This window comes from Procambarus clarkii, chromosome 37, assembly GCF_040958095.1.
Source record: "Procambarus clarkii isolate CNS0578487 chromosome 37, FALCON_Pclarkii_2.0, whole genome shotgun sequence".
NCBI classification, from domain to species: domain Eukaryota; kingdom Metazoa; phylum Arthropoda; class Malacostraca; order Decapoda; family Cambaridae; genus Procambarus; species Procambarus clarkii.
This window is the reverse complement of record NC_091186.1, coordinates 20,257,098-20,281,874: the sequence shown is the minus strand read 5'-3', so window position 1 is coordinate 20,281,874 and position 24,777 is coordinate 20,257,098. Positions and strand designations below refer to the sequence as shown.

At 43.5% G+C, this 24,777-nt stretch overlaps 2 protein-coding genes across 7 annotated transcripts in view; one reads left to right on the top strand and one right to left on the bottom strand.

Annotated features, from left to right (window-relative positions):
* The first annotated feature begins 789 nt into the window (after positions 1-789).
* The window catches only part of LOC123765730 (uncharacterized), a 26,248-nt gene continuing 2,260 nt past the window's right edge, over positions 790-24,777 (top strand). Inside the window, exons 1-3 of one of the 5 annotated variants that reach the window (XM_069337231.1) lie at positions 790-1,215; positions 3,964-4,100; positions 17,757-21,030. In XM_069337231.1, the coding sequence (XP_069193332.1) occupies positions 19,245-20,369 (1,125 nt within the window). In that variant the 5' untranslated portion in view covers positions 790-1,215; positions 3,964-4,100; positions 17,757-19,244 and the 3' untranslated portion in view covers positions 20,370-21,030. Of the gene's footprint in view, positions 1,216-3,963; positions 4,101-14,758; positions 14,891-17,756; positions 21,031-24,777 lie in introns of those variants that run through there. The other 4 variants (XR_011230666.1, XR_011230665.1, XR_011230664.1 and 1 more) reach the window with 4 other exon arrangements.
* Positions 23,271-24,777, bottom strand: part of LOC123765729 (otogelin-like protein) — a 15,840-nt gene continuing 14,333 nt past the window's right edge. Inside the window, exon 14 of one of the 2 annotated variants that reach the window (XM_069337230.1) lies at positions 23,271-24,108. The gene's annotated coding sequence lies outside the window, so the exon portion shown is untranslated. Of the gene's footprint in view, positions 24,112-24,777 lie in introns of both variants that reach the window. The other variant, XM_045754437.2, reaches the window with a different exon arrangement.

Here is a 24,777-nt window from a genome sequence, read left to right as displayed (position 1 = left end):
AACATTCCTGGATAACAGAGCCAGAGTGCATGGGGGGGGATTGTGTGATAATTCTGTCCCGGCCCCTTCAGTAGAAGCCTTGGGAAATCCTTGTGTGTTCAGTAGAACTCCAGATTGCGATATTTATAGCACGTCGTAGTCTAGTCACTAGAAGCGTGTATGTGGCAACACCCACCGCATAGGTACGAACCCTCATAATAGCTCCTAGGAATGTTCTCATCATTATTATTATACATTACTATATATTATTATTTCGACCTGCTCGAAACGCTATTTGTCAGCGGCGTTGCAAGAATGTAATGCTCAAACACCAGTGTTGTTATGTACTATTACAACCCAATGTACCTTCTTGTATATTAACAAATAAATAAATAATTAAATAAAGAAATGTATTATTTTATAAGACGAGAACAGCTGCGAACACAACGCATCACAAACATGGATTAACGGTTTCAAGCTCAACAAGCCACATTTACAATATAAATAATAATAATAATAATAATAATAATAATAATAATAATAATAATAATAATAATAATAATAATAATAATAATAATAATAATAAGTATTTACAATAAAAATAATAATATTTTAATCACAAGAAGGTACAATGGGTTGGTGAGATTACATTAGAGTGATATGTTTACATTCTGAGATAAAGGTATCTTGGGAACCGCCTACCCGCCTAAGCCGTAACTGTCAAAACTGTGTTGAGTTTTAAAATATATCTGGACTTTCGACAAGCTGCAGGCTTCCTGTCCTCGTCGAGGCCAATAGTGTTAGGTATACACTCGTTGAGTTTACCTCGTCAGGTAAACTTGGACAAACTCAGAGTTCCAGTGATTTGTTATAGAGCAATACAATGAACGGAACTGGAGGCTTTTTTTGTATATTAAAAGTTGGTTTTGGGCAAAGCTCTTTCTAGAAATCCAACATTATGTTTGTAACTCATCGTGTATGTATGTATGTATGCAATTTTACCAGAGTAAACATTTGATTTTGATTTTGATTTGATATATACGATGGGTTTCCGGCATTTCAAATTTTGAGCGAACTAGTTTTTGTAAGAGAAGCGGCGGGCGGTGTACGAGTCGACCAAGACGCCAGCTGATCTCCCTCCACCGTGTTGACAAACACCCCGGCTGTGATGCTCTCCTTATTTGCCCGCTTATCCTCACTAAACTATTGTTTACCCGCCGGCGACTGACACTTCAGGTAAGTGTCAATGTTTGTGACGTGATTTATCTTAATAGAAGCTGGCAATTTTGCCGGAAAACCGGGAAATATGGACTCTGATTTGTGTGGTTGCCTAGTGAAGCCGGAGGGAGCATTTGCACACCGCACCCAAGAATGACAATAATTTAAAGTTTTTACAAGAAAGACTGCTACCAAAATATACTATATATATATATATATATATATATATATATATATATATATATATATATATATATATATATATATTTATATATATATATATATATATATATATTTATATATATATATATATATTTATATATATATTTATATATATATATTATATTATATATATATATATATATATATATATATATATATATATATATATATATATAATATATACATATATAATATTGGTAGCAGTCTTGTAAACATACGTTGTTGAATATGACAGAAAGGATAAGAATAATGATTCTAACACGAATCTTTTCAATATTTCTTATATATTTTCTTCACTGTCGGGGGAAGTTGAAAAATGAACTCTCCAAACTTTATTTTTTATTTACACTGTATATAAGATATATTGAGATTCGTGATAGAATCATTAATCTTACCCTTCCTGCCATATTGCATAATTTATTGGGGGAACTTTGACTAATTTCCTTTGATTAGGAAAACTGAAGATGTTTTGGAAAATCCCTTCCCAAATATCCTTTATCATATACTAATATGACAGAAATGTGTCATAGAATGATTATATCTGAAAGGTGTGGTTGTTTATAAACACTTGAAAATGTGTAATATTCGTTGAAAAAAATAAAAAAAAAATAACAAATCTCCCTTTCTATTTAGGCTGCAGTACTGAAACTTAAAACAATTGCAGCCCTTTTCATATACAACTAGTCAAAAAATATTGGGTTGACATTGAACAACTTTTAAAACACTAACTGACAGCCCCTTGAAATATTTACCTGAGAGCCACTGACACTAGTGGCATTGACAAGGACAGGAAGCCAGCAGCTTGTCAAAGGTCCTTGCCATTTGCCTTGATAATCTTTTCCAGTTGGATTTTAAAACACAAGACAGATTTGGCATTAACGGCTTGGGTGGGTAGGCAGTTCCAAGGGTTTATAACCCTGTGGGTGAAAAAGCATTTCCCGTTCTCAGTCCTACATTGTGGCTTGTTGAGCTTGAAACTGTTGCTCATTGTTGGTGTTACATCTGACCTTCTGAAGAAAATATCCAGGTCAACATCCCCCAAATTGTTCAGTATTTTAAAACTTTCAATGAGATCCTCCCTGTTATGCCTGGTTTGCAGTGTTGTTAACCCCTCTGCCCCTCAACCATTCCTGATACAAGAGAACACTTTTGTTGCACCTTCTCCAGAACAGCTATATTTTGAAGATGAGGTCTCCATGCTTGGATACAGTAATCCAAATGGGGCACACCAGAGATACATGCAGACTAATCACTTCCTTCTTTTCCTTAAAGGCAAAGGTATGCTTGATTATTCCAAGAGTTTGGTTAGCTTTTCTGACTGTTGCCCCCACCTGTTACTCAACTTTTATTGAGTGGTGGCTTTTGACTCCAAGGTCTTTTTCTTATATCACTATACACTATTGAATAATATTACAGCAAAAAAACTACTTAAAATCAATCAGAGACATTGAAATAATTAGGTAATTATCTCTTTGTGGCAACTCCGGCCTGACAACTGGCGAGCAACAGACCGTCTGGGATGCATGCTGAGTCAGCACCTGTTTTTTGCCAGACTTCCCCACCCTATAGTGGGCAATATTTGCCACTTACGATTTTTTAATTATTTTTCCCGTGATCAGAGAACACAAATGAACAGGTTTAGAAGGAAAAATATATATATTTTTTTAGTACAGTATGTGCCTGTGGGTGACAAATGCTAAATAGCCCGGCGCCACACAAGCGTTAACCACTGCACTGCGCCTTGAGGTGCACCCCTTGATGTAGTGCCTTGAAGCACACCCTTGATTTAGTGCCTTGAGGCACACACTTGATTTAGTGCCTTGAGGTGGACCATTGATCTAGTGCTTTGAGGCGCACCCTTGATCTAGCGCCTTGAGGCGCTAGATCGAGGGTGCGCTGAGCGCCTCATGGCTATCATAGGTATAGTGTAGGATTCAAAACTCTCTTGGGTACACGGGGCTCACATCCTGTCTCAGGTCTCCTGTAAACAGTCACCATCTTGAAAAAAAATTGTGAGTAACATTCCCGGGTGTGAGAACAGTACGGAAACGGTGTGAGTGAGAAACCAAGGCTGGCACCAGCAGCATGAGCTAACAGCACTGTTGTTCAGCTTGTGACCACAGCATCGCCTAAAAATGTCAAAATATATATGTAACTGCTGTTATTTAGCGATGATAGTATTACAGAAGACCTCCTGAAAGATAAAAATGACCAAGATTCTGATAACAGCAGGATTGTGGTGATAATTAGCGCTGTGCATAGTGTGGTGGGAGGAATAATCTTAGTGAAGGAGGGAGGGAGGTAGCATCATCTGCTGACTGTGTGTGGCTACCTGTTATTGTCTAGACTTGTCATACCAGCTTAATGGTTCGCTATGGTGAACACAAATATAGATACTTATATATAACGTGTATTTATGGTTATATATCCAATATTTACAGCATATTCTGTGCATATTCCATGGAATATAAATTTGGAATTCATAACAATTCATGAACACCCAGTCAGCAGTGTTACAAATCAATTTATATATATCCAAAACAGAAAGGGATTATTGGCAGAGACAGTACATTGCAACCACGATTCAACTATCTGTATGGGACCAACCCCAATTTGTTGCAGTGAGGGGTTTGGTGCAACTGAAAAGGCCTTCAAGAGGCATCTTGAAGACATCTCAGAAGGTATTTGTGTAATGCATTTTTTAGTAATATAAAACAAGAATAATTCATTGTTATATACGTATAATCAACATTAGCTTTATATACCTTAAAAAATGCATACTGTGTACAGTATTTTGCTTGAATTCACTTTAGTTGCCATTTGTAATTATAAACACCTTATGTGTTTATAATTGCATGTAAGGACTCAGAGGGCTCTTCGCTCTTTTCTTCCTTGCTGTTTGCAGATTCTGTGGTTGAGCAGTATCTGCAGGCAGCAGCTTTTAGTTGTCGTCCAATGTCGGACTTGATGGTTCTCTGTGGGTTCCGGGGGAGGGGGGGGGCTTCCCAGAGAGGTCGTGCCAGGGCTTGGGATTCTGCTCAACGTTGTAGGATACTGGTGATAGTTTCAAAGCCGGTGCTGTCTTTGGGCCTGTCTTTGTCTGGTCGGCACGGCGTTCGCCCTGTGCATAGGTCGGGTTCTCGTTAGGGACGTCGGCCCTTTTGCGGTTCGTCCCATTGATGGGGCGATGGGGGGAGGCTCGCTCTGTTCGCTCATGCCTGGTCTCACGATTTGTGGGCGTTTCAGGTCGTTTCATCCGGCTTGCGGTAACGTTGGGTGGCCCCTTCCTCATTTGGTGGGGTTCGGGGCTCGTAGGGCGGGTCTCTTCTCCTGCACTCTGTCAAGTCATCTCGGAATAGACATGTCTCAGATGGGGTTTCCGTCTGTTCCCAGTCCCGAATGGGACTGTGCGGACCCACGGTTCATTCTGGACTTGTCCCATCTGAACCCCCTGGGTCCTTTGCCCCTCCTTTTGGATGACCACTATGTCCCAGATCCGGCTTCTGTTAGAACCAGGCGCTTGGATGGTGTCCCTGGACCTCCAGGACGCGTATTGGCACGTCCCGATTCATCCGAGGTTCAGGGATTGACTCAGTTTTGTTGTTGGGCATCTCTGTGTTACGGCCCTACTGGGACGCAACCGGGTTCTTTTCTGATGGTATTAGTTTTTTGGGTATCCGGCCCCAAGTTAGTAGAGGCTTTCAAGGGGTGAGCTCCGTAACGCAAGTAAAATCAACGCGGGAGGTACATTAAATACACAATTACTAATTTATATATATATATGCCTTTCCCACCACCATATGTAAATTAAAGTCACAAAAGGGAATTATTACTACACAGTATTTACATCTTCGTCTTCCTCAGAAGACACTGGATACTTGGCGATGCTCACTCTGGGTAGCCTTTCCTGGTTTCCTCTTCCGTGGCCCAGAACCCACGATGAATCTACAGGCCACAGGCCAGCCAAATTACAATCCCACTGGGTTCCTTGTCGTGATGGCCTACAACCACAATCCAGCCTATAGCTGGCAGGTACTAGTCAGCTTCGCTGTTAGGCCACTCCACGACTAATACTAGGGTTGCGAGCCCTAGGCAGGAGCCTCGTGTGACTCGCTGGTCACTCTCCTCGGTCGGCACCGCAGTGGGTGGTCTCTTCCACCAGCCAGCCCCGGATACGGCGAATCCCGTTACTGCCACTCCTCAGGCAGGCAATCACACTCTTAGCAGAGTTTGTCCGGGGGTGGCTCACAGCTTCTACAAAGCAGACTGGTGAAGAGACCTTGGCTGCCTTGGGTAGACTGATTCACCGTTCATCACAGCCGTCCTAGGTTGACTCTGTGAAAGCAGACACGTCATCAGTACTGGGACACTACATGGGACCACTAGGAAACATCACTTACTAGCTTAGACACAAACGTCCACCTCTTTGCTGCTCCATAGATGGCGTTCACTGTCTAAGCGCCACCTCACCAGAGGTCAGCAGCGGCTATGTCACGATGCCTAGGACAGGCATCCAGCACTTATTGCCGGCATCTCCTGTCATCACTAGATGGCGTTGTCCATGTTGTGGGATTTTCGAGAGCGGGGCGTGAGATGGCGTGGACTTCACGGCTTTGTGCTCGGGCGAGGAATTTTGGTTCGTAACACACTGTTACCACTTCATTGTCTCCTGTTTGGGTTGAACCTGGCACCTCGCGTTTTCACATGCCTTACCCGGGTCGTAGTGGCCCGTCTGTGTCTCTTAGGGGTTCAGGTGCTGGCCTACCTCGATGAATAGCTGGTCTGGGCTCCCAGCCAGTCCGCATGTCTGCTTGCCAGGGATTTGGTTCTTTCTCAGCTCGCTGGGTTCAAGTTCCTGGTGGACAGGCAGAAGTCCCATCTGGTTCCCTCTCAGGTTCGGACTTGGCTGGGTCTTGTGTGGGACTCTCGAACCGCTTCCGTGTCTTTCCCTCCGAGGTTCGGACTTGGCTGGGTCTTGTGTGGGACTCTCGAACCGCTTCCGTGTCTTTCCCTCCGGAGCCTCTGCTTTGGCTGTGCTCTCGCCTTCACTTGTTTCTAGGGGGTTCCTGGGTCACTCGGGGGTTGCTCGAGTGACCCAGGAAGTTCTAGTGCGGAAGCCTGAACTTTACTGTGATAGTCTACCCGCCGGGTTGGGTTTGGCTTCGTCAGCTGTTCTGGTTCCTTCGGGACATCCCCTCTGCCTTTCTCGCAACCGCTGGGTTCGGCTTCCTGGGGGGCCTTGCGTCACCGGCTTCCTCTTCGGATTTTTCGGGGTCCAATGCCTTGGCGCCAACCCAAGCATTTGCTCGATGTGTTCACGGATGCGTCATTTCTGGGCTGGGGCTTTGGGACCTTTGTTTGGGCTTTGGGACGTCACCAGGCCGGCTAGAGGCTGTGGCGTCTGTCCTTCGGTCGGGCCCACAGCACGGTACGGGAGTTCGCGACTGTGTGGATGTCGCTTCGAAGGGTTCGTGTCACTTGCAGATCGACAGTGAGGCTCCATTCGGACTGCTCCCCGGTGGTTCATTGTCTGAACTGAGGGGGTTTCGATGCGGTTTTCAGGGTTTAGCTCTCCTGTCCTTTCATGTTCAGGGGGTGTCCAACATCTTGGCAGACGGCCTGTCTCGATTCATTCCCTGTCCTCAGAATGGATATTCGACACCGACTCATTCAGTTGGCTCTGCCGGATGTATGGGCTCCCATAGGTGGACCTCTTCGTGTCAGCGTGGTCAAGGCATCTCCCGGTATATGTGGTGCCCCTTTCTTGATTAGGAGACCGTCGAGGTCAATGCTTTTTGGCGGAACTGGTTGAGGTGGGGTTACCTGTAAATCTTCCCCTGGGTTCTGCTGTTACTCAGGTCCTAGCTCGCTTGGAGACTTGCAGGGAAGAGTAGTCCTGTTGGCTCCTTGGTGGCCACCCCAGCCTAGGTTTCAGGCGCTGCTTGTTTGGTGTCGGAACCCACGGCTCCACCTTTTTCAGATGATCAGTCTGGTCCATTACGTGGCTGGTTCGGTCTTCTCGAGTCTTCGCGTCTGGTAATTTTGACTCGTGTCTTATCACCTTCTGTTTGGTGATCAGGTGGCTTCGTTGATGGTGTCCCACCTGCGTGCTTCATCTCGGCATCAGTATGTAGTTTACTGATGGTCTTTTCTTTTCTTTCTGTCTCTTTGTAGGTGTACTTCGCTTTTTGTTGAGGTGGTCATGTCCTTTCTCTCGTAGAGGTTTCAGGGACATCATCTTATGCCGCATACTGTTGGCTCGTATCGTGGAGCCGCTACAGCTTGCTTTCCATTTTGATGTTCCTTCTGCACCGTTTTGCAAGCTGTCTCATGCGTTGTTTGACCTGAACTGTCCTGGTTTTTGGACAAGGTGCTCTCTTATCTTTCTTCCCCTCGGTTTGTTCTCAGAAGTTTCTGCTTCTTTGGGTTCTGGTAATAGGTTTGTTTGTTTGCAGCTGTCTCTCTCTTCTGGCGAGTTTGGGACAGCTGTTTTCCAGAGGGGTCTCTGGGGTTGTTACTGCTTGATTGGTTTGGCCGGGGTGGCATCTTCTTGTGTCCGGTTGTGGCTCTCGGCTAGTGGCTCCCTGGTCTCCCGGGTCGTCTGCGGGGTTGCCAGTTGTCTTGCTTTCGGGTTTTGGGCGCGTGGTTTACTTCTTTTGTCCTTGTCTTTGGGTAGATAGCTCTGGGGAGCCGAAGGGGCTCCCACCAGAAAACCAGCATTGAATATAACGAAATGCCATTTTCTGGGTGTAACCCGGAGGCCCCCTCGGCAGCCCTCCCTCCCTCCAGTCGGCAGTTTTTCACATGTTTTTGATATCCAGCCTCAAAACTGGGGTTTTGGATAGTCGGCGTGAGGAGTCTGGGGCTTCCCCTTCCCCCTCTCAGGGAGGAGGAGCTGTGCAGACAGAGGCGAGGCGATGTGATGATGTCATGCTCATTCGCTCATTTTTCTTTTGGGGAGTTCTGTCCACTAGTTCAGCTTTTAGTAGCAATTTCTTAACCAGAGTAGAGGTTTGTTTTGGGACACTTACCTTTCTGGGTGCCTGACCCGGTCGATGGCAGACATAGAATGCTTCCAATCACACGGGGGTTTCTATAGGCCATTGCTCCTCGTGCCTCTCTGAGGAGGTCAGGTTCTGGCTCGTGATCCCCGGTAGGCCTAAGAACAACATTCACACTGACTGATGCCAAATTCTGACATACCCATACCAGCCTGGATAAGCTCCGGGGAGCTTCTGAGTCTCGCCCAGAAAATGGTGTTTCATTACATTCAACGCTGGCTTTATTCTGACTCGGTTAAAATTGCTGTGTTTGAGATAATTGAAAATAATCGTCAATATGGCATTTGAAATATGCGCCAAATTTAGAAAAAAATGTATGACTCCAAACGCTTAGGGTTTATGAAAAATCAAATCTATTGAATTGTAGAACAGACAGCTGTGCACACAATATGTAAAAATGGTGATAATTGGTCAGAAACTGGATTTTTGAAGCCGACTCAAAGTTGAATTTCTAGTTACAGATATAATTGAAGTTGAAGTTATTGACAATGAATATGGTAGTTCTAACTTATCAATTTACTTGTATGTTTTAATAAACAATGATTGGCAATCATACTCAAATACAGTGGGGCCTCGACTTACGATGGTAATCCGTTCCCAGAGGCAGATCGTAAGTTGAAATATCGTAAGTCGAAGCGACTTTTGCCATGAGAAATAAAGGGAATTGAATTAATCCGTTACCCACCCTCCAAAATATTAACTTACAAATACATTTTATACTGAATACAATTTTGTTCTCTTACTTCAATACAGTACATATGTTTATCTTACCTTAATGGAGGACTCTTGATGGCGTATGGAAAATGGTGATGAGGGGGGGGGGGGGGGGGGGGGGGAGGAGGAGGAGAGGTGTTACTGTTTGAAAGAGGAATCCCCTTCCATTATAACATCAGGCAGTGATGACTTTTCTGGGATACACTCTGGCATGTTTTGCCTGCATACCACTAGGACCTGCTTGTGACTCACTGCTTGCTTGTCTTTATAAGAATCTGTCTAAAGACACTTGTTTTTCCCTTCATTTTAACACTTGTCTGTAGTAAGACATCACATTGTCATTTAAAGGTCAATGCAATGGCCTGCTACAGCTTTATCTGGGTGAGTTTTTTCAACAAAACTTTGCAGTTCTTCCCATACTTCACACATTTTCTTAATGAAGAAGGGACATCCTCTACTGCCTCTATACACAACCTATTTTCTTAGGTTGAACCTTACCACTGATTTTCTGCAACCCATGACATGATATATAATAATCAGTTTTATGTTCAAAAAGCTAAAAATCACCACAAAAACGGAATTTCTTATAGGCGTGATCATCATTAAGCGGGCAGCTCTAGTAAATTGAGGCAGGTCGGCTTGCGTGACCAAGAACCACATGCTCGGTTGACCCAAACGTGTACCAACAAATATCGTTAGTTAAAGACACTATCGTAAGTCGAGTCACATTTTTCAATCAAATTTACATCGTAAGTCAAAATTATCATAAGTCGGGGGTGCCACTGTATATGGCATAATTGAAAACATTTGTTTGTGCATTATTGTGACACTATTATTCAGGTGCATATTGAATGAATGCAAGCTGTATTATAATTCAACATCAAGTAACATTATATGCAACAGAATTAATGGAAAAAAATTGATAAAATATTCCTAAACTCTGTAAATAATACCGCAAAAATAAATTTGTGGCAGCTCTGAATGCTTGAAGACTGTGCGCGACGCCTCCAGGATGCACCTTGCATGAGCACACATGCAGGGTGACATCATCGCTCATATTGTTGGCTCATTTACGTCATTAGTAAGCACAATTAATTTTTTTTTTCTCGTGGTCAGGGAACACAAATTAACAGGTTAATAAGAATTTTTTTTTTAATTATTTTTTATGCGCCTGTAGGTGAGAGGCTAAGTAACCTGGAGCAGCTTGATGGTTAACCCTTAACTGCGCCAGCCAACAAAAGTCGTTCTGAGAGTTGTGCTTTTTTTTTTTTTAATTAGGCTATATTTTAATATTTTTCAATGTTTTCATTGCTCTTTGTGTTTTGAAATGAAAATAGTTGAATTTGGAGACATTTAGACATTAACTTTACCTGAACATTTATTAAGACAACAAATATATGTCCTTAACAATTGCACTATGAAGTTTTTGCCAAAAACAGGTGCTGAGTGCAGGGGTTAAAGAAACAATCGAAAGAAAATTCTCCGATTGGAAAACATGAAAACGAGTGTTAAATGTAGAAAATAGTTATAAAAGAAATAAGAAGTGGGAAAAAAAAGATGAGGAACAAGAAAAAATATTGGAAAGCTTAGGTGATGAGTGTTTAGCGTCCACCACCATTTTAGCAATAACTCCTACCGTGAGTGTCCAGAGACTTTTCCCACACTTCGGACACTCATGAGGTTTGTTATATGGTATTCGGGTGACAAACCTCATGAGTGTCCAGAGTGTTAGCATCTGCCGCCATTTTAGCAACAACTCGTACCGGTGAGTGTCCAGACATGAGCCTAAAACCCTCGCAAAAAGTGCACGTATCATAAAGAAACACCACCATCATTGACTGACAAGTTCTTACATAAAATCTAATTCTAAGAAAGAACACTCAAACCTTGCATAACTGTCAACATTGACGCTCCATTGTGATGCATCTCCCAACATCACCACTTGAGCAGTCATCTGAGAAGAAATCCTTTACACCTATCATAAAGATGAAAACTCACCTGTGTCCAGAGTGTGGGAAGAGATTCAGTCAGCTTGGAAGTATGAAGACGCACATGTGACACGTGTATGTCCACAGACATTTTCCTCACTTCGGACACTCATGAGGTTTGTCGCGTGGCATTCAGATGACAAACCTCATGAGTGTCCAGAGTGTGGGAAAGAGATTCAGTTATCTTGGAAGTATGAAGAGGCACAAGAAGATACATTCAGGTGGTAGGCTAAGCATTTTTAGTGTGGGAGATCATATAAAGAATGTTGAAGAATAATGAGGCATTAGTACATTAAGTTACTTTTAATAAAATTAACACTTTTGAAGTTGAGCTTCATTTTAAATATACTGTACTATCACATTGTAAGTTGTATGTCCAACAAAGGTAATTAGGTTATTTTTTGTTTTAAAATATGCTTCACTATGAAAGGTAAAGATCTATACATTTGAAAAATAATGAAAGGTAGTTTACTATTTTGTTTATTTATGAAAGTTAGATACTCCTCTTAGACCAAGCAAGAATAATAGAAGCTCTCAGTGTACATGTTACGTTTCAGGGCAAATGGGGGTGGGGTGAGGTTGACAAGCCGCCAGCTTCCTGTCTTTGTCGAGGCCACTAGTATTAGTAGCCCTCAGATAAAACTCAGGTTAGATGCTCCTTATAGACCAAGCTAGAACTAGAGAAGCTGTCACTATATTAGATGCTCCTTATAGACCAAGCTAGAACTAGAGAAGCTGTCACTATATTAGATGCTCCTTATAGACCAAGCTAGAACTAGAGAGGCTTCCACTGTAGAAGAACTCAAAATTACTGATAAGTAAGGAAATATCTTATATTTTAGCAAAGATAAAACAAAGTTTTGTGTGTGTTTCTGGGGGAGCCCCTTTGGCTCCCCGGAGCTATCCAGGCTGATATGTATATCATTAGACTTTGGCATCAGTCAGTGTGAAGGGAGTTCTAGGCCTACCGGGGACCACGAGCAAGAACCTGGCCCCATCAGAGAGGCACAAGGAGCAATGGCCTATAGAAATGCACATGGGATTTGGAGCATTCTGTGTCTGCCATCAACCGGGTCAGGCATCCAGAAAGGTAAGCACCTCAAAACAAACCTCTATTCTGGTTAAAACGACTAAAATAGACTAACAAGTGGACATAACTCCCCAATTGAAAACGATCAAATGATCATGACATCACACGTGCGGTGCCGCATGTCTGTGCAGCTTCCTCCTCCCCAGGAGAGGGGAAGGGGGAGCCCCAGACACACATCGCAAGCTATCCACCTGTCAGTTCTCGGTTGATGTGTTTGTGGCTCAGTTGTGTGGCTCTAGCTCCAGATTCTCTCTTGTTGTGCTGTGCCTTGTGTCCAGTACTGCTCTTATGGTGGCGTGCGAGCTCAGGAGTAATATTCACAGGTACTCGGGCTACATGTACTTAGGGTTTCCTTCCCTGACTGCCCTGTAAGTACTGTCCTTGGGGCTTGGTGTTATCTTTCACAAGTCACCTTGGGGTCTACCTCTGTTGGTCTTACGCTGCTCGGTGATTGACCGCCCTGGGTGTGTTGGGGGATTTCCTCCTTCCTTGTTTAATTTGGGGTAAGTGGTAGTTGTTGCACTGGTAGGGGCATGAAGGTTCTGCACAGCTAGTTTTCACCTATTACGGTGGCCGGCTCTGTTCCTCCTGGTTACGTTGTCCTCTTGCAGGGGTTTTCTTTTCATTTTTGTTTGTGACTGGTGGGGGTCTTTTTTGGTTCCCCTGCCTTGGTTTCTGGGGCTGCTTGCTTGGTGTCTGCACCCAGAGGTTTTTCCATGGCTCTGCCTCTTTCAGATGCTTGGTCCTGTCTGTTATGGGGCTGATTCGGTCTTCTTCTCGAGTCTTAGCATCTGGTACTTTTGACTTGAGTCTATCACCATATGTTTGGTGATCAGGTGGCTTCGTTGATGGTGTCCCACCTGCGTTCTTCGTCTCGGTGGTGGTATGGGGTTTCCTGGCGGTTCTTTCTTTTTCTTTTTGTCTCTTCGTGGGTATACTGCACTTTTAGCTGCAGTGGTCTTGTCTTTCTCTCGTTGCTGTTCAGGGCCTTCATCTTGCAGCATACTGTCGCCTTGTCTCGTGTGGCACTGGCGGAGCCTCTCCGGATTACCTTCGGTTTTGATGTTCCTTCTGCACCGTTTCGCGAGCTGTCCCCAGGCATTGTTTTACCTCCGGTCTTCTCATGCGCCGCGTGAGCCATCCTGGTCTTGGACAGGGTGCTCTCTTCTCTCTCTCCCCTTCGGTATGTTGTGGCCCCTTTGGTTCAGGTTTGTTTCTCAGTGGTTTCTCTCCTTTGGGTTCTGATGATCGGTTTGATCGTTTGAAGCCGTCTCTTCTTTTCTGGCTAGGTTGTAACGGAGGTTTTCCGAAGGGGTCCCTGGGATTGTTGAAGCTTGTTTGGTTGGCTGGGGGGGTGCATCTTCTTGTGTCTGAATGTGGCTCTCGGCCGTTGCCTGTGTGCCTCGGCCTCTGTAGCCCGGGTTCTCTTCGTCCCTGTTCCAGGGTTTGGGTCTCCCGGGTCATCCACGGGGTCATTTGCTGTTGCCAGTTGTCTTGCTTTCGGGTTTGGGCGCGTGGTTTCTTCCTGGGTTTGTCCCTCTTTTGTTCTTGGCTTTGGGTAGTTAGCTCCAGGAAGCCAAACTTCCCCCAGAAATCCATCATTGAATGTAATGAAACGCCATTTTCTGGGTGAGACCCGGAGGCTCCCCGGCAACCCTCCCTCCCCTGGTTTGCGTTTTTTTTTTTTTTTTTTTTTTTTTTTTTTTTTTTTTTTTTTGACATCCAGCCTCGAACTGACAGGTGGATAGCTGGAGTGGTGGGTCTGGGGATCCCCCTTTCCCCTCCTGGGGAGGGAGAAGCTGCGCAGACATGCGGATCGGCACGTGTGACGTCATGCTCGTTTTCAATTGGGGAGTTCTGTCAACTCGTTAGTCTATTTTAGTCGTTTTAACCAGAATAGGGGTTTGTTTTGAGGCTCTTACCTTTCTGGGTGCCTGGCCCGGTCGATGGCAGACATAGTAGAATGCTTCAAATTCCATGTGCATTTCTATAGGCCATTGCTCCTCGTGCCACTTTGACTGGGCCAGACTCTTGCTCGTGGTCCCCGGTACGCCTAGAACTCCATTCACACTGATGCCAAAGTCTAATGATATACATATCAACCTGAATAGCTCCAGGGAGCCTCCGGGTTCACCCAGAAAATGGCGTTTCGTTACATTCAACGCTGGTTTTTTCTACGTATTTATTTAAATAAGAATGTGCTTTCTGTTTATGTTCTCTGCAGAAATTTAGTTAAAATGTAATATATGTAATCTCTATTGCTAAGAAATGGACATTTTTGTTGTAATATTTAGTGTTGGAGCTGGTGTAGATGACAGTTTGAGATGTTCTCATAATGAGACCTTTATATTGTAAGAGCTATGTATATTTATTAAGGAATTAGCTCACCAGATTCCTATGCAAACTGATGTCCATTTTCTGTGGGAGCCCCTCAGCTCCCTGAAGGTATCCTACTGATATAGTGCTATCCTATTTGGGGTCATCAGTCACAGCGTTCTTGTTCTTGAGAGGACCAGAGCCAGAATTGGGATCGTCTCAAAGCCCTCCAAATGTACTCACTAGAAAGAAGACGAGAGAGATATCAAATAATATACACCTGGAAGATACTGGAGGGCCAAGTACCAAATCTACACAGTAAAATAACAACGTACTGGAGTGAACGACATGGAAGAAAATGTAGAATAGAACCAATGAAGAGCAGAGGTGCCATAGGCACAATCAGAGAACACTGTATAAACATCAGAGGTCCGCGGTTGTTCAACGTCCTCCCAGCAAGCATAAGAAATATTGCCGGAACAACCGTGGACATTTTCAAGAGGAAACTAGATTTATTCCTCCAAGGAGTGCCGGACCAACCGGGCTGTGGTGGGTATGTGGGCCTGCGGGCCGCTCCAAGCAACAGCCTGGTGGACCAAACTCTCACAAGTCGAGCCTGGCCTCAGGCCGGGCTTGGGGAGTAGAACTCCCAGAACCCCATCAACCAGGTATCAACCAGGTATCAACCAGAACCTGGCCCCCTCAGAGACGTGCAGAGAGCAATGGCCTATGAATATTTTACATTTAATGTATATATCATACTTTGCCAATAAGCAGTCTGAGAACAATAAAATGCAAAGAACTTCAACAAAACCTTACATAAGTTATAAGTAACTCTGGGAATTTGCAAGGAATGTTAATATAAACCTGACAAAATAGAAATTTGTAAGTCTTCTAACCCTTTGCCCTTCACCACTGTGTTCTAGTGCATAAAAAGAAAAAAAAAAAACTTCAAATTTACAGATGCCTCTATAACAAATGTTCAATAAATGTGTAAATATTTAATTCAAAATAATCAACTATGAGAAACTGTATGCAAATATTCCCAATTTGTTAACTGTAGGTGGTATATGTAGGTGACCTTTCCATGGCTGCCCACAGGATGGGGAAGCTGTGTCCAAGATAAACATGTCTATTATGACACTAGATCATCACATATGCAAGTTGCTTAGCTTAGATGCTGTACTTGAGGTCAGTCTCGAACCCATTGTTGATATAACAATATACGTTTAATTTTGTAACTAGCTTATTAATTAAGATTGTAACTTGCTTAGCTAAATGAATTTGGGGGTTCAGTCTGAGAACCCATTATGTTTTATATATATATATATATATATATATATATATATATATATATATATATATATATATATATATATATATATATATATATATATATATATACATACATACATACATACATACATACATACATACATACACATATACATATACATACACATATACAGTACAACCTCAATTCAACATACTATATGGGACCAACCCCAGTTCGTTGGAGCATTGGATTCATTGCAAGAGGTGACCTTCAGGAGGCGTTTGTATCAGTGTCTTTATTTTTCTTGTACACAATAAAAAGCGTTATCATATTACATACTCTACCTATATATTACTTCTCTACTAAAAAATACTGTAATTCATAAATTTACCTTATTGTTGAAGTTATGTCCATCTTGAAGTTTCGTGAAGTTGTGAATGCTCTACAGTAAATACGTACTGCAGTGCATTATGCCGTTAGCACTGTGTTGATTAAAAGTAGTTCTGCTGTATGTTGAGTACTACAATTCTGTTTATGAAAACTATTGTACACTAAAATTACTGCAACTTTAAATTTAACACTTGTTCTAACTGTTCAAACCACACACGATGTTTTTAGATGTTTGCATCAGCTTTGCTGGTGCTCGCTGCTGCTGTGGGTTCAGCTGCTTTTGAGCTGGTGATGGCTGTTGTTGAACCAGTGCTGGGTACAACTGTGCTCGTGTTTGGTACGGCTGTTCTCGTGCTTGGTACGGCTGTTCTCGTGCTTGGTATGGCTGTTCTCGTTCTTGGTATGGCTGTTCTCATGCTTGGTACGGCTGTTCTCGTGTTTGGTACGGCTGTTCTCGTGCTTGGTACGGCTGTTCTCGTGCTTGGTATGGCTGTTCTCGTGCTTGGTATGGCTGTTCTCGTGCTTGGTACGGCTGTTCTCGTGCTTGGTATGGCTGTTCTCGTGCTTGGTACGGCTGTTCTCGTGCTTGGTATGGCTGTTCTCGTGCTTGGTATGGCTGTTCTCGTGCTTGGTACGGCTGTTCTCGTGCTTGGTATGGCTGTTCTCGTGCTTGGTACGGCTGTTCTCGTGCTTGGTACGGCTGTTCTCGTGCTTGGTACGGCTGTTCTCGTGCTTGGTATGGCTGTTCTCGTGCTTGGTACGGCTGTTCTTGTGCTTGGTACGGCTGTTCTTGTGCTTGGTACGGCTGTTCTCGTGCTTGGTACGGTTGTTCTCTTGCTGGGTACGGCTGTTCTCGTGCTGGGTACGACTTTTTAACCTCCTGTTTTGAACGGTTTGGGACAGTGTTAAGTGTTCGTTGGAACAAGGTCGTTGCCGGGCACTGTGTTGGTATGCTTGACGGCTCCCGCACCCTGACGATGTCGCTGAAGGGTAGTGTACCGTCGTCGATGTCCGTGTTGGGATACACGCTCCGCTGCCAGTACCGGGGTCAACCGCGCACCTGTTATCGGTGTGGTCACGAGGGTCATCTGGCTGCTGCGTGCGACGTGGGAGCGACTGGTCGTGTGCATGTTCTTTGTGCGGAGGATTTTCCGCCCCTGTTGCGTTCGGGCGGTGTGGGTGCTGTGCCTGAGGCGCCTGACTGCCTGTCTGCTGCTCCGCCTGTTGAGGCGAGCTCTACGGCCTGTGCGACACGTCTAGTGACAGCTGTGGCCCCTGGGGTTGTTCAGCCGGTGTGTGAGGGTGTCGGGCTGTCGCCTGAGCTGTGTGTAGTGAAAGGTGTCCCGGTGGAGGTTCATGTTCTGCCCCCGCCTGTGGATGTGATACCGGCTCCCGGGGGCGCGGGTTCTGCTGTTTTGGAGGGGGTGCTTCGGCGTGGTGAGGTGCCTGCCGTGCCTGTGTGTGTTGACTCCTGTAGTTCTGCTCTTCCCATTCCTTTGCAGAAGCGTGCACGTCGGTGTTCTGAGGCTGTTTCCGTGGATGATGTAGACAGTGTGGGTGATGTGGACTCTGTGGACTCTTTGGACGGTGCGGGTGTGGCCTGTGTGGATATGACGACGGTGGCTGTGCCTGCGGCGGGGCCTGCTGGGCGTGGTGTGGTGCGGCCTGTCTCGAAGCGTTCGCGGCGGGCTCGGAGTGTCTCCCCCCTTTGTGGTGTGCCTTGGGAGGAGGTGGGGGAGTATGGTGCTCAGTTGGCGTCCCCCGCCGAGGATGATGGTGCTGTGCGGGGCTCCGACGTTGCTACCTGTGCCCCCCCTCCTGCGTCTCCTGCTGTTGGGTCCCCGCAGTGGGGGGTTGTCCCTGATGGTCGGGACCTCGTCGTGATGTTGCGGAAAGATGTGCGCCAGGGGGCCTCGGCGCCTGTGCCTTGTGGTGGGGTCGCTGCCGCGCCTGCAGTTCCCCCTCCTTCCTTGCCCCGGTCTGGGGGTTGCCTAGTCCCGTCTGCTGGGGTCGTGCCCTGTGAGGGTCCGGAGTTGGGCCCTTATCGGGATGCCCGGGTGCTTCCGATCCCGTGGTGCTCGTCCACTATCTGGGTGTCGTCAAAGAAGGAGTTTGTTTATAGGGTGCCGGATAGGATGTCTCAGCCGAGGCTACTGCCTGATGGCCGGCTGGACGCCGACCTGTGGGTGGTTTGGGAAGCGTACCGCTTGCGCTTTCCGTTCCGTAAGTTTCCGGAGAAGTATTAGTTCCCGTCTTGCGCACCCCGCTCCGCCGTGCCTGGATCAGCTGCCTCTGTGACCATGACGCCCCGCCCCCCGATGCGGGGAGTCTCCCTCTAACGTTCGCCTCTGTTTTCGTCGCCACTCCTCTCTCTCCGGCCCATCACATCTACCGCTTTTGACTTTCTTCTCCTCCTCACCATCCACGCGTCTCCTTACATCTGTCCTGGTGCAGTCATCGGGAGGGTTACCCCTTCATGCAAACTGCACCTATTCTCAAGAAGAGAAGAATGCAATTACACAATGAACTTTATTTCATTTGTTGCATTTATGCTATGAATCTGTCGATTTTTTCCCTTAGAATTTTTTGTTAAATTTAATAAAAAAATTCTCTGTCCATTTTTCTCCATTTCTCGTTTACGAATTTACACGATAACCGATGGGTCTCGTCCCCCAAGGCTTTGGAAACCAAGTGGTGCTCTGTAATAAGAAAGGATTAGAATGCAGTTACCAACATCCTAAAAAATGTTTAAATATGCTTAGGAAAGGTGAGTGTCGATTTGGATCAATATGTAGGTTTTTCCATCCTGACATGTGCCAAACCTCACTGGAGGACAGAAAATGCTATGACCTCAGCTGCCCACACTTTCACATGAAAGGCACGGAACACGACATAAAGAGCGGTAAGCAGGATAATGAATTTGGAGGAAACTCTATAAATTTTTTATACCAGACCGAAAGAGAATTCAAAAGGAGGAGCATGGAGAGTGTATGGAACTGGATGCCAGATCCACTTGCATTCCAGAATTACAGATACAATTACCCACCGAAAGGGAACTACAACTACGACAGACAACTGCCCTACAACAATCAGTACTGGTCAGAACAAACTCATTATGTCCACGAATAATGGGCTTGCCGAAAAAGTCTCCCATTCAAAATATCACTAATAGAGTAACCTCATTCATCTTTGCCAACATACAAGGACTGAAAACAAGAACAAACAACAAAGTACAGTTCATAAATGGCCTCCTCACGGAGTCAAATGCAGTATTTGGAGCTTTCACAGAAACCCATGCAGGAGAATTGTTGGACAGTGAGATCTGGATTCCAGGATATAACCTATACATGTGTGATAGGAAAATTAGGTCACATGGAGGAGTGGGTCTGTATATTAGGGAAGACCTTGTATGCTCGGAGCTCCTAAACGTTACAAATGAGGTGGTAGAGGTACTGGGATTAAAAATAGAGAAAATAAATTTAGTGATTATTCTTATATACAAACCGCCTGATGCAACGGCTGAGGAATTCACAGAACAGATAAACAAAATAGAGAATAGCCTTGATAATTTGGAGAACCCGATACCTGATATTATCTTCCTAGGTGACTTCAAGTTGCCTAGTCTCAGGTGGAAAATAGCAAACAATAATATTATACCAGGAAATCTATCAAGACCTAACCAACCACAGATTAGAGAACTACTTAGATTCTGTGACAAATTTTCACTCAATCAGCAGATATCGGAGCCAACGAGAAATAACAATATTTTAGATCTGGTCTTTACGAACAATGAAGACATTATCAGAGACAATACGATATCAGATACCACATACTCAGATCACAAGCTCATTGAAGTGCAAACGACCATCAATACTCAGAATAGACCTAAAACGTTGATAAAGCGAGAGGGGCTATTCAGTAAATTAAATTTTAATAACAAAAGGATAGACTGGGAGATAATAAACAGGGAACTTACAAACATTCCATGGGAAACTGTTCTAAGTAATACAAGTCCTACAGAAGGAATAGAAAAACTGACTTTGGAAGCGTATCAAGTCTGTCTGAAACATGTTCCTTTGAGGAAAGCCAGAAAGAGAACGCAGACGACACTATAAACGCAGGAAAAAATAACGGAACTGCTTATGCAGACACGAATTTCCCGTCAAAGAAGGAATAATTTAAATAGGAAAATTGAAGAAATCGAGCGGAAATTGAAACACTCATATGAAACTGAAGAAAAGCAGTTAGAACAGAAAGCAATTCAGGAAATAAAGAAAAATAAAAAATATTTCTTCACATATGCGAAATCTAAAGCAAAAACCACTGCCAGTATTGGACCTATTCGTACAAGTGAAGGTTCATACACGGAGGATGACAAAGAAATTAGTGAAATCCTAAAAAAGCAGTATGAGGACATGTTTAGCACTCCAATAAACAACATGAAAGTGGAAGATCCAGACAATTTCTTTATGCGGGATACTGCTATAATTAATAGTGAGCAAGTTCCCTAGAGTTTAAAGTTTGCTTGTACAGTATCTCAGAATTGAAAGTTAAAATGAATTAACTCTGGCATATATTTTGCAAGGTCTTTGGATTTAGTGTTTGCTTAGCCGCTAGGGTTAAGAGTTTGCCTTAACTGGAGTGAGGCAGGACGAAGTGCATTACCAAGGGGGGAATAACAAATGTGTTCTGAAGCTCTTAGAATAGGGCTCTAGGGAAGGGCAGGTTTGGAAAATACAGTTGTATATAAGTGGAATTGGTTGCTTGCTATCATTATTGAGATTTTTATTATCCTTATTGAACAATAAGATTGTTTGTTGACCAGACCACACACTAGAAGATAAAGAGACGAAGACGTGTCGTCGTCGATCGTCAATATCGACGATTGTCGTCGATTGATCGTCGATTGAACAATAAGATTGTTTGTTGACTATACCACACACTAGAAGATGAAGGGACGACGACGATGTTTCGTCGTCGATCGACTTGAGAATGGTCCAGGACGGACCGAAACGTCGTCGTCCCTTCATCTTCTAGTGTATGGTCTGGTCAACATACTTCAGCCACGTTATTGTGACTCATCGCCTGCAATAAGATTGCTATTGTTCTAAAGTTATTATTGAGACAGTAGAGACAGTGTTAAGTAACAGTCAGCTTGATTTTAGAAAGAGAAGACGCTTATCAGATGTTGCAACAACAGTTGACCGCAAATTTGAGCCAGACTGTGGAGAGGATACATATGTGTCGTGGCCTTGTATATTGCTGGAGCATTTGAGATGGAATGGCATATCGGACTTTTGTGAAGGCTTAAGAAACTTTTAATTTGTTGGGAGGTTTCTGTACCTCACTTAGAACTACTTAAATCCCTAAGCCTTCCAGTTTGAGGTAAGCAATGGGATGATATCTGTTTCAATGACATACTTAAGCTAATTCCACGAGCTGGTGTCTCGGCAGTTGATTGTACACAGATTTTTTATACAAGAATGAAGAGGTAGATCACATCAATAAAACTCATGAAATAATTTTATTTTCTGGACAATTGTAGGACTTTATTGTTGCCCCAGAGAAGACCCAGCTGATGGCTATCTCACCAGCCTGTCCTCCTAAGGTTACCCAACGTCAAGAAACTGTCGTACTAAAGTGCCCCGTATCCTAACCTATCAGAGGACCCAAAAACAGAAAACTGGACAGTATGTCAATCTCACAGGCCGCTACTGTTTTCTAGGACGACAATTTTGGCCTTAGGTAGAGTATACGTCGAAATACAGCGTTTTATTACGAGGACGGGTTGATTCCACAGTTACCAAATAATCGTTCTGATACAAAACCAAACAAGAAAATATTTACAACCAAACATTACATTAGGATTGGAAACTGATGAAATATAGCTCAATGTAGTAGGCTATCTGCATTGAATCATTCTACTTAAGTTCTAATTAAAAGATTGCTTTCTAAAGTACAAGTAAAATTCAGAAATCTAGTGGAGGAAGGGAACTTTGTCCAGTTTCCTTGCACATGAACTTGCACGTTGGTGAGTGTGGGTGGTGACTGTTGCACGGGTTCAGGGAAGGCACCAATGAAACCAAAGGAATGTAATAACACAGAGTTTTTTTTGTCGGCAGATGAAAATAATTTAAAAATGCACAACTCTCCAACACCAGGCTCTCTCATTCTTCGTCTGAGATAGATATATATATAGATATATATATATGCATGCATGCGAACACGCTTGAATGGTCCCTAAACATATATGCAACTGAAGACTCCACACCTCAGAAGTGATTCGAACCCAGACAGCCAGGAGCACTATGCAACTGGCGTACATGGTACCTTAATCACTTGACCAACCGTGACCGTACAAAAGATGTTGGTAGCCGAAGCTATATTCCTAACATCCCGACGGCACTTGGTGGTAATCTTGGGCATAGTTATTTCATCGAATTAAGTCCTCACTTTGTGCCCCACAAAGTGAGGCCTCATGCCTTTTACGTACGTCAGACAAAATCCTTGCCCTTAGACTGGTGGGTAGAGCCACGGCCTCTCTTCTTGCAAGGTTGGCGTTCAATCCCCGATGATTGAAACGGTTGGGCACCGTTCTCTGACTTTGTTCTAATATCCCAGTTCATAGTCTGTGTTCATAACCCTTCCTACTGTTATGTGGTCATAATGGGTATGAACTTTATCCTGGTAAAGTTCCTTATCTCTGTAAAGGGAGGAGTGGAAGCCCAGTTGATTAAAGGGACCTCCCATAAGTTGAACACAAACTTAATCATTGTCACAAAAACAACTCTTCCTACGCTTGCAAACCCTAAAACGTTATAGATTCGCTTACAAAGTATTATTACAACTGAACAAGTTACATCAAACAGTAATATTCCGGAACAGCAGCGCCAGTAACCCAAAGGCGAGCCAGACCCTTTCTGGCGCATTATCATCTTGTCATAATAACTTGTGAACAAACAAAGACATTATACTTTAACTTGGTAACATAATCAGGATGAGAAAAAAGACCAAAGTTTTCAAATTGCATTTTATAGAAAGAGAAACTTCACTTATAACTGTATATAAACATTATTAAGTGACAGAATCTTGCAGCCCGATATTAAGAGTAAATGTCTAACTTTATTGAACAAAAATATTTAAACTTTCACATTAAATTGCTGACTATATAACGAAAACAAGTGCAACATGAATGCGCTCTCCTCTAATATGATGCTGACATGTGCATTTACACTTTAGATTAGGTTAGTTAATGTTAGGTTAGGTTAGGGCACTTAAACAGTACTTTTTCAGAAGCACACAGGCTGGAGGCTGCACTTGATTATATGTGCTAATGAGGGATATGTACCATTACTACACATCACCCCATTAACATGTATTCTAAGAGTTCAACACTCCATGGGCCTGCAGACTAATACTACAGAAACTCATATGTATATATACTAATAGTACAGCACCTTATAGATCTGTATCCTAATATTACAGCATCTTATGGACTTGTATCCTAATACTACAGCACCTTATGGGCTTGTATCCTAATATTACAATACCTCTTTGGACTCCTTCCTAATATTACAGCACCTCATGTGTTTGTATCTTAATATTACAGCATTGCATTGGCATGAATCCCAATATTACAGCACCTTATGGGTCTGTATCTTAATATTACAGCATTGAATTGGCTTGTATCCAATTATTACAGCACCTTATTGGCTTGTATCCCAATATTACAGCACCTTACGGGTCTTTAGTCTAATATTACAGGGGCTTGTATCTAAATATTACAGCATCTCTTCGGTCTTCACACTTGCGAGCTTCCCAACGCCATGTGGTCCGTCAATAGCTCATCCGTCTCTGCTTCAAAGGAAACAGAGAATTAGCATAAATGAATTTAAGTCCGAGCGGAAAACTAATGCAAGTGGAGCACCCCCAGAGCTCTGACCTGGGACCTCTTTTGTTTACTACATGCATACACGCGCGCGCGTACACACACACACACACACGGGCCGTGTGTGTAATATATATATATATATATATATATATATATATAATATATATATATATATATATATATATATATATATATATATATATATATATGTCGTACCTAGTAGCCAGAATGCACTTCTCGGCCTACTATGCATGCCCGATTTGCCTAATAAGCCAAGTGTTCCTGAATTAATATATTTTCTCTAATTTTTTTCTTATGAAATGATAAAGCTACCCATTTCATTATGAATGAGGTCAATTTTTTTATTGGAGTTAACGTAGATATATGACTGAACCTAACCAACCCTACCTAACCTAATCTAACCTATCTTTATAGTTTAGGTTAGGTTAGGTAGCCAAAAAAGTTAGGTTAGGTAGTCGAAAAACAATTAATCCATGAAAACTTGGCTTATTAGGCAAATTGGGCCTTGCATAGTAGGCTGAGAAATGCGTTCTGGCTACTAGGTACGACATATATATATATATATGTCTATCTTTCGCTTGAAACAACCAAGCGAGCCTACGTTTATTGCG